The 18346-nt window shown below is 43.6% G+C and overlaps 1 protein-coding gene across 1 annotated transcript in view; it reads right to left on the minus strand.

The window, feature by feature from the left end:
• Positions 1-773: 773 nt before the first annotated feature.
• The window catches only part of COP1 (COP1 E3 ubiquitin ligase), a 189457-nt gene continuing 171884 nt past the window's right edge, over positions 774-18346 (minus strand). Inside the window, exons 19-20 of the mRNA XM_077278443.1 lie at positions 2310-2354; positions 774-1249 (exon numbers count right to left, since the gene is read on the minus strand). Coding sequence (XP_077134558.1) covers positions 1232-1249; positions 2310-2354 — 63 coding nt within the window. The 3' untranslated portion in view covers positions 774-1231. The remainder of the gene's footprint in view (positions 1250-2309; positions 2355-18346) is intronic.

Raw genomic sequence — 18346 nt, forward strand, 5'->3', positions numbered from 1 at the left:
GGATCGCCTAACAGAGAATTAATGCATGTGTTGCGGCTGTCGAAGTCGTAAGACATGCAGCAGTGGGTCTCGAACATTTTTAGATGTTTAGATTTTTCAGATAACACCTTATCCGAGTACGTTCGCTCATCAACCTTGAGGTTTGCTTTCTGGACAGGTGAGGGGGTGTATTCCATTTATGTCTACCAGGTGGCAGGATTTACTGTACGTAGGATCCTCGTAATTTCTTCCTCAACATATGATCCGTTGAAGCACAGGAGGAGCGAAATGGCCGTCGTTCGTCCATCCAGTGTCCACATCATTCCCGGGCTTAATGTTTTTTAAGAATATGAAATAAAGGATTTTTTTGGAACAATGAGTGCGACCTATTTTCTTCTTTTGGACTTTGAATACTCAGGAGCAGCAGAACTAAACTTAGAGCAGTTTTTTTTTAAGCCTCCATACCGTTCCAGAGATATGGGCCTTTTTATAAAATGCTACTTTTTATGGTCTTTACCAAAAGGGCGTGGCTCACAGTACCTCAGGGGCGTCTCCCACTGCTACTGCTCTGCATTATTATCCTGTGAGCCACACACCCTTTTAAAGACCATGATAATTAGCACTAATTAAAAAAAAAACCATAACTCTGGAACCATATTGGTGGATTTAAAAAAAAACAACTATAAAAATCCTTAAGATTTAGGGGAACAGTGAGAATAAAATAACACCAAATACTGGACATAGGTGCTCCTTAACAATAAAAAAGAAAAATGACAAACACTCAGACCAAATCGTGTCCTTAGAAATATTTAAATCTTTATTTTCAGGTTTTTGGAACTTTTTTTTTTTCCATGATCTGTTTTGATAGCTTCCTCTATGATAAAAACGAAGCCTCTCTCTACCTCTCAGGTTATGTCCTCAGTGATGGTGGGAACCGCACAAAGCAACAGGATACAGGCCCCTCCAATTACTAAGGTATAAAGCAGCACCAGAAGAGAAAAAGTACACAGTTATGAGGGCGGGGAAGTTCTCGAGTGCCCGGGGATGGTGGCATAATCTGTTGAGTTCATTAATGCACCTTCACACTCTTGCTTTCCCCATTAAAAAGTCTCATAAGAGTCCAGAGGTGACATGTGACGTAATGCTTTGACAGTCGACATCAGGAAGAGTTTTAGAGTTTTCGGCAGGTGGTGACCCTTCCCCAGTACAAGAGTTTGAAGAGGTCTTCACTTCTGAACAAGGCGTCCATATTTCATACCAGCTCGAGTACCTTAACGAAGGATGAAATAAGAAAATGACTGGGTGTGCAATTGGGTATGACAGCAGCAATAAATGGTAATTTCCTGATATTAAAGGGTTTGTCCAGACTATGCAAAACTGTTTAAAAGGCAAGGATTATTACATCGCGATAATGGGATGGTACAACTACAGGCTTGAGCTGCCGTCACATCAGCACAGGCCGCACAGATGGCCTCCTCCAGACCAAGAAGTGGTGACGTCTTCTCGTTTAGACTTGTGATTGGCAGCAGCAGTCATGTGATAGGAATGGGACGTCCCATTGCAGCCATCTGACTGCCGCCAATCACTGGCCCATGACAGCTGATTACTATCAGCTGTCATGTGCAGGGAAAGATGCAGTCTCAGCCCCGGTGCAAGCATTAAAGTCGAGCACATGACATATGATGTAAATATACATATTTTGTGAAAGTTTTAAATGCATTTTTATAAGCAAGTCAGAAAACTCCTTTAAGTGTCTGCCTCTAAATGTAGCTTTGTTACATCGCTGTCAAATTGACATGCAAGACCTCAATTTGCGTCATGACACAAGGGTTAAAGTACACAAACTATATTTTTACTAGGTGCATAAAATGGCCAACGCTGTGCACGAGGTGGGGCATAGACAAGAAATGGAACCAAAAATAATGAGGAAGCAAGAATTGGAAATAAGCAAAATAAGAAAAATAGGACTAGCTATTCAGAAGGCGAAGGTGGAGGGCATATAAAGAATAGTGATGAGCGAACGTGTTCGGATAACGTGTAATACGGGTATATGGGCGTGCTTGGACAATATGTTTGCCTCCCTGCGGCTGCAGGTTTCGTGGCTGTTAGACAGCAGCAACACATGCGGGGATTGGCTAACAAACCGGCTATGCCCGCATGTGTTGCTGCTGTCAAACAGCTGCGGGGACTTGAACATATTATTCGAGCACACCCAAGACACTCATAACATTTCATCCAAGCACGTTCGCTCATCATTAATAAAGAACCTTTACGAAAACCCAAAATTATTACCATGACCGGCGTCTGCAGGGGCGATTGGTAGTACTTACCTTGATTGTGCCCTGGCTGTTAGCAGCAATAAGAACATTGGACTCCTGTGAAAGAAAGAAGAGTTATTACCAAGTGTGAAAGTTTCTCCCATCACAAACATCTACTGAGTAAGAGGGACCCATCAGTGTAAGACCCCCAGAGCATCTTCTATCTCCCCCCAATGTGTGTTCTTGTCACTTGGAGAAAAAGGAAAAGGCCGTGGATTTTAAACAAATTCTTTAGAACAAGCCTCCCGCCGTCTCATATAAAGAGGCAAACACCTTGCTGACTTTGGTGGTACTCCGGAGAACGGAAATGAGGATGTGAAATAAAATATTTAAGGGGCTGTTCACAAGTAAAGAAATACATCTTAATTAGGAAAGCACAAGACCAGATTTAGTTTCTTTATATACTCGATGCTGCAATGCAAAGCGGATTTCGGTAATGGATTTCCTACCGTAACACGTTGGAAATCAAACAATGTCTTGATCTCCGGTACCGATAGAATGGTGGGAGGAGTACGAGTCTACTATAGGTCTACTTACATTATGAACACAGAATAAAATATTTATACACAGATCTGTATACATTAGTCTGGATTTATATCTTTTATATGTCCACATTTTGGGGAAAATAGATTTTTACCCCCAGATACATTAATTTAAGAAAAAGTACAATAAAAAATATATATACCGTATATACTCGAGTATAAGCAGAGATTTTCAGCCCACTTTTTTGGGCTGAAAGTGACCCTCTCGGTTTATACTCGAGTCAGTGTCGGGGGGGGGGGGGGGGGTCGGCGGGTGAGGGGGAGCGGCGCAGTAACATACTTACCTGCTCCTGGCGCTGTCCATGCATGTCCCATGGTCTCCGGGCAGCTCTTCCTGTGTTCAGCGGTCACGTGGTACCGCTCATTAAAGTAATGAATATGCACTCATTACTGTAATGAGCGGTACGTGACCGCTGAACACAGGAAGATGCTGCCGGCTCCCGGAGACCATCTGACAGTGAGACGCTGCCAGGGACCGCGGCGGGAGCAGGTGAGTATATCGGGGGAGGTGAGCATTGCGCGATAGTCACCTTCCTCGTTCCACCGCTGCGTGCTGCTCTGTCTTCCGTCCTCTGGCTGTGACTGTTCAGGTCAGAGGGCGCGATGACGCGATTAGTGTGCAAGGATATGGGATGAGCAGGCACCATCCAACTCAAATAAGACAGGGGATCACCTGATGCATGTCAGTGTAGACTAGTAACCAACGAGGAAAGATACATGCATCACACAAATGGGATCACCACACCAATAATTTTAGTACAATATAACAAAATTTTAATTAATAAAAATTTTGTTATATTGTACTAAAATTATTGGTGTGGTGATACCATTTGTGAGACACGATTAGTGTGCGCGCCGCCCTCTGCCTGAACAGTCAGTGCGGAGGATGGAAGACAGAGCGGCGCGTGGAACGAGGAAGGTGACTATCGCTGGTGCCTGGGGCCTGAGTGAAGAGAGGTGAGTATGTGATTTTTTTTAATTTTAATCACAGCAACAGCAAATGGGGCAAATGTGTGGAGCATTGTATGGTGCCACAATGTGTGGAGCATCTCATGGGGTCATAATGTGTGGAGCATCGTATGGGGCCACAATGTGTGGAGCATCTCATGGGGCCATAATGTGTGGAGCATCTTATGGGGCCATAATGTGTGGAACATCTTATGGGGCATAATGTGTGGAGCATCTCATGGGGCCATAATGTGTGGAGCATCTTAAGGGGCATAATGTGTGGAGCATCGTATGGGGCCACAATGTATGGAGCATCTCATGGGGTATAATGTGTGGAGCATCGTATGGGGCCACAATGTGTGGAGCATCTCATGGGGCCATAATGTGTGGAGCATCTTATGGGGCCACAATGTGTGGAGCATCTCATGGGGCCATAATGTGTGGAGCATCTTATGGGGCCATAATGTGTGGAACATCTTATGGGGCATAATGTGTGGAGCATCTCATGGGGCCATAATGTGTGGAGCATCTTAAGGGGCATAATGTGTGAAGCATCGTATGGGGCCACAATGTGTGGAGCATCTCATGGGGCCATAATGTGTGGAGCATCTTATGGGGCCACAATGTGTGGAGCATCTCATGGGGCCATAATGTGTGGAGCATCTTAAGGGCCATAATGTGTGGAGCATCGTATGGGGCCACAATGTATGGAGCATCTCATGGGGTATAATGTGTGGAGCATCTTATGGGGCATAATGTGCGGAGCATCTTATTGGGCCATAATATGTGGAGCACCTTATGGGGCCATTATTAACCTTTGTGCAGCATTATATGGGGCATATTTTAATATGGAGCATTATATGGGGCGTATTTTGTATGGAGCATCTTATGGGGCCATCATGAACTGGATGGAGCATTGTATGGGGCTCCTGATTCAATACGGATATTCAAAAACACTTAAAGGGCCACTGTCACCCCCTCCAGCCGTTATAAACTAAAAGAGCCACCTTGTGCAGCAGTAATACTGCATTCTAACAAGGTGGCTCTTTGGGGCGCAGTCTGCAAGCCTGGCTGTGACGAGACGGCCAGAGCTCTCTGCGCCTGCACCAAACAGCGACACACAGCGCAGGTTCTGGATTTCATGGGTAAACAGCGCTGAGGGGGCGGTGCCCGGCACCCCTGAACATTTGAGTGACGGCAATGTGGCGTTACAAGCAGGGGGGTGAGGACCTGCCTCCCTGGCTAAAGAAAGGTATTTTGGCGAAAATATAAAACCCTTTATTTTGGTAATAGATGCACCTAAAACTAAAAGAGCCACCTTGTTAGAATGCAGCATTACTGATGCACAAGTGGCTCTTTTAGTTTATAACGGCTGGAGGGGGTGACAGTGGCCCTTTAAACTACTGATGTCTCAATTCATTTTACTTTTATTGGTATCTATTTTTATTTTTGACATTCACCGGTAGCTGCTGCATTTTCCACCCTAGGCTTATACTTGAGTCATTAAGTTTTCCCAGTTTTTTGTGGCAAAATTAGGGGGGTCGGCTTATACTCGAGTATATATGGTATATATTATACACATAGCCAGTCAGACGTTGCGGCCACAAGACGGTGACGATAAAAGGTGAAGACGCAGGCAGGTAATATAAGACCTTAGATTAGAAACACTAATCTAGCGCTAAAAAAAAAAATAAAAAAAATAAATAATTACTGGTAAATAAAAAATGCTGGAGTGGTGCTTTAAATAAAACCAAAATGCAAGAATGATGATTAGCACAAAATATGTGTGCTTTAGCAAAAAATAAATGTCACCAAAGAGGTCAATAACAGTTCAAGTCTTTGAAGAAGATTTGTCACCAGATTTTCCAATATAAATGGTATACATTACATAGATCTTAGACCCAATGAGAGTGGTGTAATTGCTTTGAAAATTGATGTAATAATGGTTATAGAATCCTTTTTGAAAATGACACTGCCTGATATTAAAATAAGCATTTTTTTTAGATTAGCTGGGGTTGTAAGTACACAAGTCTCATCAGATCAAAACTGGACACAGCTGTTTTAGAAGGAAAAATAATTCTGAGAATTACACCTGTTACAAGTAGTTGGGATATTGATGGGAAAGTGGAACGAAGGGGTTTAAGATCAGAGCTAAAGCTGAAGGAAGAGCGGGCAAAACTTACCGGGGGGGCACAAGATAATTTCTATAGATTTTCCTTTGTTGCATTAAATCAACAAACCATATAGTTTTATTAGCAAATAAAGTCAAATATTTCAAGGCTGGGCCAACAATAAGCAGATTTACCACTCTGTGCATATACACGAGTGTAATCCAGGCAATGCCAGCAGACGGATGCAGTAACCGTAAAGATAAAATCCCACCCAGGAACCACGGACACTGCCGCGCTCCCTCCACACAAGACCGTTTCATTACACCGTAGACGGCAGCACCGGGGCAGGTCACCCAACGTTCACTGAATGCTTCCCAGTCATTTCTTCTCCAGGCTCCGATACAGAATCCTATCAGCAGAAATCCCAGCGATCATGTCCTCCCTTTCATCACACGCCGCAGCATTGATCTAACAAGAATCTTTAACCTCCTTGCGGTTTGATCTTTCTCTGATCATAAAAGTAACAACGCCCTGCAAAACCCCCACTGACTCCATGATGTGATAATACAGAAACAAACAACAAAAACACAACAACTCTTAGCGGACTAAACTTTCAACTTCATTGTTAATTTGCTTTCTATTAACCTCCATGTAAAAGATCACAGGAGGAGAATTGCATTTTGGCTTGTGTGCAGCTTTGTGAAGGATCAGAGTGAAGGCATGGCGCCGGGAAATTTTCTTCCTCGATGATTCAATTGGATTACTGTAAATGAACGCATAAATTAATCTGGAGGCAGTGGTGAAGACTGTAAAGGGTAATAACATTACAGCCATGGTTGCGCTTTCCTAGCGCGAGCCCCTTTTCCAGATGCACCATGAGGACCCATCTACGTTGTATTAGGGGAGGTCTTGAAAGAGCGGCGTTTGCTCCGGTGGACTCGAAGATCCAACCATGGATTGCATGGTCGGCCATTCATTTCAAAGAGCGCCACATTTCAGTCATACCGTGATGGACAGCCTTGGCTTTTCTAGGCGATATCATAATACTTGAACGGCTAGGTTCGCCGAAAAAATGCAACGTGTGACTATACCCAATCTGTGATCTCTCTCAATTATGTTTTTTTTTAAAACTCTAATGTAATGTTGTGTTGGGGCATTTAGTGAAGGATGCAGAAATTTAATAAAGTAGTTGCAAAAACAAGTCTGCCAGACATGGCCAGGCTGCTAGGCAAGAAGCGCCGCGCTACAGGCTCTCTGCTACACAGCTTTCGAGTTCAGCTCTGAAGCTGGCTAGATTGCTGCCTCTGCTTGTAGCATGGGAGAATGAAAAGATCTGACCTGCAGCTCAGCTGTGCCGCTAGCCTGAAACATCAATCATCAGGAGCACACAGACTCCTGGAAAGCAGGAAGCCGGGAGGCAGGGAGCAGCGTGCTCCTGAAGATGTATGCTGAGAACAACTCTTTATAGGGATTCTCTGGGCTTAGAAAAACTGATCGCCTATTTAGTATTGTGTGACCAGACAGCATAGGGTGAGACCTAGTGATGAGCGAGCATGCTCATGTGCTAACCGATAGACTTTGGCGTTCTCGAATATGTTCTAGTCCCCGCGGCTGCATGTCTCGCGGCGGCTCGACAGCCACAACACATGTAGGGATTGCCTAACAAACAGGCATGTGTTGCATTAAGGACTTGAACATTTGTCGAGCGTGCCGGAGACACACGGTTAGCACCAGAGCATGCTCAGATAAAACCTTAACCGAGCACGTTCACTCATCACTAATTGTCCCATAAAGCACAAACATATCATGGTAAATAATACATGAGCAAAAGGTATTTGGTTTGGATTCTATCATTTTCATGGCGCGAACATTTTACAAAAGTTTCAAATTTCCATCCAATCTGAAATGCTCTTATAAGGGGGTATTGCCAGGATTTCTATTATGTTTCTAGTTAAACCAAAGAAAAAAAAAATGCTTAAAATACAAAAGTTAATGAAAAACAAACAAAAAAGCACACAAAGGTACAACTCCTCGCCACGCCGGACCCTAATGCTGAGATACAAGTTATAATGGTTTTGTAGTGTGGAGCCTGTGTATGAGCACCGCTGCCCTTCCACCGCCCGCTGAAGGATGGTTCACAAGTCCGGGCACACTTGTGATGATGAAACATTACAGACTCCTGATATTCTTTTGCATCAGATAGCAGGCTGTAAATGGCGTACAGATGAAGTGATCGCGGCGGCCTTGTAAATAAAACCGAACATGGAGACTAAAGCTCTAATAAAAGATAAATAGAAAAAGTGAGGCCAACTATATTAATGGACTGAGTCACTCGGAGATAATTAAGAGGTTATGTGCTCGCACTTAAATGCAATATGGAGGGAGGCGCAGCACTTAACCACTTGGCTGCCGAGGACGTGCGCTCCAGCTTTATTCGCGATTCATTGTCAAGAGTATAATGTGCTCTGTTTCTGGCGGCTCTTGTCATTTGCTGAAATGTGAGCACAGATGCTGGAGGTCGAGAATGTAATTACAGGATATAATGATATGGCGTCACAGCCGTGGGTGAAGACCTGCCTTGTTACAAGCCAAAGTCACGAGCACCAAAATGAAAACACTTCCAGGCGTTTAAGCAAATGCAATGACATTATTTGCAGAGCGGGCCACAGGGGGCAGCCTTTTTTTCTTTTTCTTGCCGCTTTATATTTACCGTGCGGAAACCACTTAAGAGGCGAAACCTCTGGAACCGCCAATTACTTTTGACAGGAGTAAAACGACTGTCAAATCAGGGTGGATTTCTAGAGAAACTAAAATAAATGCCCCGATTAAAACGGAGCAAAAAAGCAAAAGCGATTACTACTTGGAGGGGAGAAGAAATTCAGATGGAAAAAGGCTGCCGTATCCTCATCCGAGTAGCATCCATATACAATGCTGCCCACTTGGCTCCTAGCTCGCGCACTAGCACGCTACTAGGCTGTTTTTTCTGCCAGACTTTTCATTTTTTGGTATTCTGATGCGACTTCGCTTCTACGCTTTCAGCTAAAAATTCCAAAACGTCTAAATATACATTTTGCTTTTGATCTGCCTGGGAAATGATACAGTGATAGCGTCCAAACTTCGATTTGTCAAAAACTGTTCTCCAGGACGTCAGACATGTTAAAGTGATATGAACCTAGAGATGAGGAATCAAAGCTGTAAACGTAAATCAGTCTGCGGGGGATTCTACACGCTCAGGAGACCACCTTTTAGAAGAAAGGCTAGGTCCACATAACATCTTCAGCTCAGGCAAACTTGCAGGGTTTCTCAAGCAGAAAATAGTTCAGGAAACTGGTGCTGTTTTATTGGTCTTTTCTCGAGTATTTTTCTGACAGTTTGTGTTGTCAGAAGTTTTTTTTGGATGTTTTTCATGACTTTTTTACTCCACTGAATAATGAAGAAACTGATAACAGTTTTCTAAGTAAAACAGGTGGCAAAACTCTCCAAAAGATATCCAGTAGTAATGAGTGAATGTGATTGGCTAACTGAGCGTCTTCGAAAAATATGTTAGAGTCCCCGCGGCTGCATGACACACGACTGTTTGACTGCTGCAACCTATGCAGGGATTACCTATTTGTTAGGCAATCCATACATGTGTTGAGCCTGTCGAACAGCCACGAGACATGCAGCCGCTGGGACTTGAACATATTATTCGAGCACGCGGAAGACATTCGCTTAGCACAAGAGCATGCTGAGATAACACTTTATCCAAGCACATTCGCTCATCAAGAATATCCAGTCATCTTTTGAGCTTCACCATTGACTTGTATTGTAAAGTACAGTGTCTTCTGAGCGGAAAATGTCAGCTCGGTCAGGTCACTTTCTTAACAGTTTGCAGTTTTTAGAAAGCTGAAGTTGTTAAACATTCAAAAGCCTGAACACGTGCACAGCGAGTTGTTGCTTTTTTATATATAGAAATGAAAACGTTCAACCTTTTGAGCGCTTTCTGAAAAAGATGTTGTGTGTACATACCCCAAGGCAGAAAATCAGGGGTCTTTTTTTATCTTTAAAGCAGTGCGAGATCCATCAGGGCAGCTCACCCATGGATAGATGGATCCCTGCTTTTGCACAGACAATCCAGAAGTATTGCAAGGTTCCACTGTAGAGAAATGAAGAAATCCAAAATAGTCCAATTAAAAATTCTTATTCGTTTAAAGTTAATTAAAATCCACTCAAATTAATAAACGCAGACGTGTTTCTGACCAATGTCCTTAGTCTTTTTTATCTTGTTTTTTTTCCCCGCATGTTTCAGCTATTTTGGAAAGAGTTAAAACTTAAAAGGTTTTTCCAGGCTTCCGATAGTGATGACCTATTCAATATCAGACTGGGAAGAAGGACACTGCACCTATCAGCTGTTTTAAGCATGTAAACATGGGGAACATGTAAATGGGTGAACAGGGCCAGAGAAAACAAAAGAAACAAAAGAAACTGAGCTGCAGTATCAGAGAACAGTCAGTACACAGTAAAGAGCTGAGCTGTTCGACTATTCACGGATTACATCAGGCCACCGGAGTGTAACAGCTGATTAGTGGGGGTGCGGGGTGTTGTAACTATATCGATGACATTTCCCTTTAAAGGATTCTTCCCACTATAGAAAGCGATATTAAATTGGATGTGCCCTCGCTTACTAATCATGGGGGTCCAACTGCTGGAACTTCCGCTCCTTCTCGTTCTTGCCCCTGCACACTGTGGGTGACCGCAGCGACGACCCAGCTCCATTCATTTAAATGGGAGTGAAGTTTTGCTTGGCTGCCTGCTGCCGAAATAAATCGGTTGGACCTCAGTCCCTTTGTGGCCATGGTTAGCGGGCGTTCCAGAGATCAGGTGTGAACACATCACAATGTTGTCGCATGCCTCAGTAAGCTTATAAGACGTGAAATTTCATCTAATTGAAAAAAAGTTAGTCAATTTGAATGAAAGCCGGAGAAAAACTGAGGTCTATTGTCTCCCCGGCAAGATCGTCTATAAAAGTATGTTGCTTTCAACAGCAACGGATGAAACCACTGGGATTCTGAGACCTCACAGCACTGTCCTCATGTGTCAACCACATCCAGCAGTCTCACTGAACATTCGAGTGTTGCGTTCAATGCAGAGCACCAACATGCTGGAGAACAGGCAAAGAAAAGACCTGTTCTGACCTTCTCATTTCTGTACCCGACTATAGCAACCATGATGGAACAAGTAACGCAAGGCACGGTGGCTCAGCGGTTAGCACTGTATGGTGGCTAAGTGGTTAGCACTGTATGGTGGTTCAGTGGATAGGACTTGCTTTGCAGTGCTGGGGTCCCCCCAAGGACAACGTCTGCAAGGAGTTTGCATGTTCTCCCCGTGCTTGCGTGGGTTTCCTCTGGGTTCTTCGGTTTCTTCCCATATTTCAAAAGACCTACTGATAGGCAATCTAGATCGTGAGTCCTAATGGGGACAGCGATGTTAAAGCGCTGTGGAATATGATGGCGCGCTATAAGAAAAGCATAAGAAAGACGACTTGTGTCAGCCTTGCTGATTGTGACATCTCAGTCAATGTGGTACATGACTACAACTATCTCTGACTGCAAGGATAATAGAAAAAAAAATTGGAGTCTGGCTCAACAGGACTGGATTTTCCTTTTCTTTTTCAAAAGAAAAGATAGTGCATACAAAAGAAAAATGTACATGGTCGACATAACCCAGTTGATGCGTTTCGACTGCACTAGGCAGTAGTCATGAGTAGTCATGAGTAAGACTACCTAGCGCAGCCGAAATGCATCAACTGGGTTATGTCGACCATGTAAAGTTTTCTTTTGTATGCACCATCTTTTCTTTTGAAAAATAAAAAAAGGAAAATCCAGTCCTGTTGAGCCGGACTCCAATTTTTCTATTATCCTTGATGTGAGGCCGGGGCGGGTGTCTGAGCCCCAGGTGGATGAGCATAGTGCAACTGGGTGAGCTGGAATCAAGTTTCTATCTCTGACTGCCCCAAACATGCACACTCGGTACGACTCAGCGTTCCTGCATTTTTAACTGGGAAAGGGGAAAAATCTGTTGCCAGACTGCCCCAAACCACAAAACAATCAGGTGTTTTTTAATCAAACTACATGACCCCCATGTCTACTGATTTCATCTATTGGGGAAAGTTGGGAAGGCACCTACTGACATTAGATGGTCGCTGGTCCCACAGAGAACAGTGGGTTTGAAAGACTTTCAAGGGAAGCTGTCAGCAGCTTTTTGCCATGTAATCGGAGAGCAACATGATGTAGGGGCTGAGAGCCTGATTCCAACAATGTGTCACATATTAGGCTGTTACACCTATAAACCGCACCTAAATCATTATTACGCCAGGCAAGTAGTCATAAATACACCAAAGAAAAAGCACTAAGCAAAAAAATAATAAAATATATAAATTTTATTATAACACCAATAAAAACAATCAAGTAAATACCATATATAACCAAGGGGAACCAAAAAATACAGAAAAACCACAAGGTATGGCTGGAAAAAGTGGTAACAGTCAATATGGAGTAACCTTCACAATATCAGCATCATCATAATGACAGCAAAGTAACCACATATTCAAAGGACTTATAATAATACACCTGATACCACAGCCGTCAGTGACAATGAACCCAAAGCCAGTGCATATATATGATAAAATAATAGTTTATATAAAGATAAAGTGCAAAGTACCAGCTAGGAATAAATATAAATATCAACAAATGGTAACGTTTTTAAGGGTTCAGAATCATTGTAAGCCGAAGCATCAGAGGATATAACAACAGCATTAGAAAAAAGCAAGTAAAGGGAACATATTTACCCAGTATAGACCACCAGCCAGGGACCCACGACACCCGACGCACGTTTCGCTCAGGAAAGCTTCGTCCAAATGTTTTATATATAAGTCCTTTGAATATGTGGTTACTTTGCTGTCATTATGATGATGCTGATATTGTGAAGGTTACTCCATATTGACTGTTACCACTTTTTCCAGCCATACCTTGTGGTTTTTCTGTATTTTTTGGTTCCCCTTGGTTATATATGGTATTTACTTGATTGATTTTATTGGTGTTATAATAAAATTTATATATATTATTATTTTTTCGCTTAGTGCTTTTTCTTTGGTGTACATATTAGGCTGTGTTTTGCCGTTTCAATAAAATCAGTGTTTTATCAGCAGGAGATCATCATTGCCTGACTAGGTGTCTCGTGCTTCCTAGTCCTCCTGCTCTGTATAACCCCGCCCTCACCACTGATTGGCAACCTTCTGTCAATATAGTGTGCACAGAAAGCTGCTAATCAGTGGAGTAGGTGGGATTATACATGGTTGTGCATTCAGAGCTCTGCTAGATCTGCAGCAGAGAAAACGGATACTTTCAAAATGACATCAAGCTCAGGGATGCCGAGCTAGTCATCGGCAGCAACAGGAGACAAACCACGAGGCCTGGATTCACTCTGCACACTGAAAATTAATTTCTCAACCAAAAGGTATCACGCCATCGCTGGCATTTACTTTTGTCTTATTTGATGACCTTACGATGAAAGACTTTCTCTGTGCATTTTATCCCTCATTTAGCATTTTCCATGCAGACCGCCAGCATTAAGAGAAAGCGGTTTGTTCTAAAAACAAGAGTGACCTGTGTGTTCTTGTAATTCATAGTCCTAGAGAAACGCCGCATTAATCTCGCACTCGGCCAGAAGAGTGAACGTGGTTATATTATCTGAAGTCGGGCTGAGATTGCCTCGTGTGCTTTACATTCCGCAGAACATGGATTTCATTTCCTTAAAATGTTGAGTCTGACAGTTTATTTTACGGCAATCTCCTAGCTGGAGATGCCAGTGGAAAATGGCATTATACGGATCCGCCGAGACATTTATTGAATCAACACTTCAGCTTTCCATTACAATGACATGAAAGGAAAGACTTGTATGATCTGCTGAATAGAAGGATACCTCTCCATATAGAGAGAAACTGGGAAAGGGGACATTTTCTTGACAGCTTACGAAAAAAAAAGATAAAAGAAAAACGTTCGCAAAATGCATTTGTCTCCAAGAAATTTGAACATAGCAGGGTGCCAACAGTAAATGAGAACTGGAGGAATCTATCGGCCATGTGACCAGATAATTCATAGTGATGAGGGAGTGCGCTCGGATCAGGTGTTATCTCAGCATGCTCGGGTCCTACCCGAGTGACTTCAGCATGCTCGAAAAAATATGTTCAAGTCCCTGCATCTGCTTTTCTCGTGGCTGTTTGACAGCAACAACACATGCATGGATTTCCTGTTTGTTAGGCACTCCTTGCATGTGTTGAGCCTGTTGAACACAGGCGCAAGAAGATCAGACACGGGGACTCGAACATATTTCTTGAGCACCCTGATGACACACTGTTAGCACCCGAGCATGCTCAGATGACACCTTAGCCGAGCACGTTTGCTCATCTCTAGTAATTAACGGATAATTAAGCAGGAGAGTAAAGATATAATCGAATTCTCGTCATCAGACACACACTGCTCCATGCCGCCTGAGTTTTCTGCACCACGATCAGTGATTGGGTTTAGAATCCAGACTGACTATGGTTGGGTTGGTTTGTTTTTGAGAACATACATATACATTATATATATATATATATATATATATATATATATATATATATATATGTATATATATATATATATATATATATATATATATATATATATATATATATATATATATATATATACATATATATATATATATATATATTTTTTTTTTTTTTTTTTTCCCTGGAATGTAAATATCTTTGGGACCCCCAACACTCACTACAAACAATCAGGGCCTAAGCATGGGTCTCCTACTCTGCAGCAGAAGTACGGGAGCATTTACATCACCTGATATCGTGGCCTTAAAACATTCGTTGATCAATAAACACTTACCGATCGGTGGTCATTTCATAGCATTGACAGGTTGGCTGCTCTTCAAACGAACACTGATCAATTAATCTATAATAGGTTATTCAGTGTGTGTAGGCAGACACAGTTCTCGCCAGCACCGGTCCTGATTACACAGGACTATGCCCTGCTGAGAACAATGATCTTTTCTGCAGCACAAAAGATCATTTCACCCAATGAACAAGCGTTTTGCACATTGGCAAGATTATCGTGAAAAGAGCATTCCTGGGCCCGTATGTTCACGATAATCTTGCAGTTTAAATGAACCTTACAGGGAATCTGTCACCAGCTTTTGTGCCACTTCATCTGAGAGCAGCATAATGTAGGGAGAGAGACCCTGATTCCAGGGATGTATCACTTAGTTTACTGGGTGCAGCCCATGTAATACAGAGTTTTTAAATGCAGCATGTAGCAGAGCTACATTTTTTGACAATGTGCGGCTCGGACAGGAACCTGCAATTTGCTGCTTTCAGTGCACAACAGAAATACGAAAAAGCAAGAAAAGTAAGAAAATGAAAGAAACAATGGCAGCTGTGATCAGTTAAAAGGAGATTTGTGAGTTACACATTTTATACTCACTTACGGCCAAAAGCTGTTAATAGACCTGAAACCCGTCTTTCATCAACCACTTGTTTACCCTCAGCCGAATTCTCTGCAAGCGTGGGAATCATTACCAGCAGCCCTGCCCGCAGCATCTTCTGCGATTCTGATCCTGACAGGCTGCCAAGTCACTGAGCTGGGGGCAGCGGAGCCGTCCTGCCAGCTCATTCACCTGCAGCCGGCGAGCTGAACGCAGCCGTCATGCCCGGATCAGGCGAATGCTCCTCAAGTGCGCGCAGCGGTACAACGTTTCATGTCTTCTGTGATCTCCCACGTGCAGCTCCGCAGCCCAATTCCACCCTGAAAGCCTGAAAATTAAACACGCCCGAGGCAGGACCCATTATTACTCCAACTATCGCAGTATGAGCCGCCCTGAAGCTACAGCAGCCTCTCTCCATTGAAAGCCGACTTTTGATCATTCAAGGCTCGGGGTCTTTACAACATCATACGCTCCGGAAAGTGAATTCTATTATGTGTCAATATGGCAAATCTACATAAAACATTTCCATCTAATGTAAAACAAAAAACAACAAAAAAAAAAACACAAATAGCGACAACCAATAAGGTCAGCAAAACATAATAGTCACATAATTATTATCTGGGAGCATATGGAAATGCCCTTGGGAGTATGACATGTATACAATGTTTAAAAGGATTTCGACACCACCATTCTCCATCTCGGGATAAGCTGGAAAGTCCTGACTGAAGGCCCTTCTGGGCAAGGAGGCGTAACATGGAACGACCTTTCCATTTCTCATTACACACTGGTTGCTTTCCTGGACAGTTTGGCAGGCGCCATCTAGAGGAACCGAGTCTGGTTTTAACCACTGTGCTTCCAGATCAGACCAGGGCTGTAACAGTGGTCAGTTCAATGCAAGCGCCTGAGGCCATGCTGAAGGGAAGAAGTCTGACCATTATCTATGGTGTTTACTGCCTACAAATCAAAAGGGATAGTCCAGGGCTTATATATTGAAGGCCTATCCTTAGGATGTGTCATCAATATCAGATCGGTGGAAGTGCAATACCCAGCACCCCCGCCGGTCAGCCATTCCCTTTGGCAAAATCAGCCAGATGTGCTCAACTGAGGGTAACAGAACAGTTCTGTCAACTGCTTAGTGGCCGCGGCACATCTGCCACTATCCTAACAAATGGGAGCAGGTCTGCATTTCCTTCCCGTTGCAGAACAGTTGACGGAGCTGTGCCGTTTCGCTCCACAACTGATCACACCCATCCGCTACCGGCTGATCAGCAGGGCTGACAGATACGCCACCCCCACCGATCTGATATTAATGACTTACTCTTGGATAAGCCATCAGTACAAAATGCTGGCCCCCCCCATTAGTGATAAAACCAAACTGATCTTAGGTCCCTCAAATACATTAGACAAGTCTAACCCAACTCTTCCCCTGACAGATCATGTTGGGAGAACGAAGAATCAGCTATGTTGAATTCAACACCCTGTTCTTTTATTTCTATGCATCTCACTCCCCACTCCCTATTAGAACACATGAACGCTCAGCTGAACGATGCGTCTGGGCGGGATGGAAGAGAAAGCCGCTGGCCATAGTGCATGGGCACCTTTACCAGACTGATAAGAATCTGTAGACAAGCTTGCTGAAGGACAAACAGTCTTGTATAAACCCGGCACAGAACACAGTAGCTCATATGCTGCTGATCTACTCCATCTTCTTTTAGGCAGCGGCTCGGGGTAGAAGCTTAGTGAAGAGATGGGACACTACAATATTTTTGTCTAGCGCTAGACTGGGCAGAGGGGAGAAGCTCCTGCTGCAGCCAGATGTCTTACAGCTAGACATCGGATTGTAACATAAAGGGATGAAGCACTGGAATATCTTTACTTGGGCTTTTTCGCCCTGAAAGAACAGGGTGCTGGTGCTGTCCAGGGCAAAACTGTTGAGGCGGGTGCACACGTCTCAGTAAGGCTACTTTCACACTAGCGTTTTTTTCAATACGTCGCAATGCGTCGTTTTGGCAAAAAAACGCATCCTGCAAAAGTGCTTGCAGGATGCGTTTTTTTCCCATTGACTAACATTAGCGACGCATTTGCGACGCATTGACACGCGTCGCAACCGTCATGAGACGGTTGCGCCGTGTTGTGGCCGTCCGCCGGGAGCAAAAAACGTTACATGTAACGTTTTTTGCTGCCGACGGTCCGCTTTTTCCGACCGCGCATGCGCGGCAGGAACTCCGCCCCCACCTCCCCGCACCTCACAATGGGGCAGCAGATGCGCTGGAAAAATGCATCCGCTGCCCCCGTTGTGCGGCGCAGAGAACGCTAGCGTCGGTAACTTCGGCCCGATGCACTGCGACGGGCCGAGCCCGACACTAGTGTGAAAGTAGCCTAAGTGTGTAGGGTGGTAACGTCATTAGCACCATTCACTTTCAATATGGAAGTGAGCGGCTCTGGACGGCAAAAGGTCTCTCCTTTAACTCACTATGCCCCAATAGTGACACCCCAAATAGCTCAATGACAAATGCAGCTCTGCTACTTCTCTGTACCTTTCAGCACAGGCAGTGTTAACGCCACCAATCTGACAATAGAAAATGCTGGACCAGAAATATCTTGCACCAGCTGTGTGTGTAATGGCTTTTTCCTTCTCCGCTGTACTCCCTTCTCTGCGCTGCACAGCTCGCCACTAAGGAAGCAAAAATCCTAACAGATTTTTTTTTTTTTTTACCTCTTTAAATCTAAAACGTGCTTTAAGTGGAAATATTTGTGCAGAGAAGGCAACATGGAGAGAGATCCACCTTTCAGCTTAGGAAGCTTTAGTCATAGGGGCAAGCTATATAGTAATTACACTCCAGAAACTGCAGGAAATCTCAAAAATCTAACGTAAGGGACAAGGCTGTACTTGGAACAGAGTTTTCAAACTTTTCTCTAAGAGCGGAAAGGT

This window comes from Ranitomeya variabilis, chromosome 8, assembly GCF_051348905.1.
Source record: "Ranitomeya variabilis isolate aRanVar5 chromosome 8, aRanVar5.hap1, whole genome shotgun sequence".
Classification (NCBI taxonomy): domain Eukaryota; kingdom Metazoa; phylum Chordata; class Amphibia; order Anura; family Dendrobatidae; genus Ranitomeya; species Ranitomeya variabilis.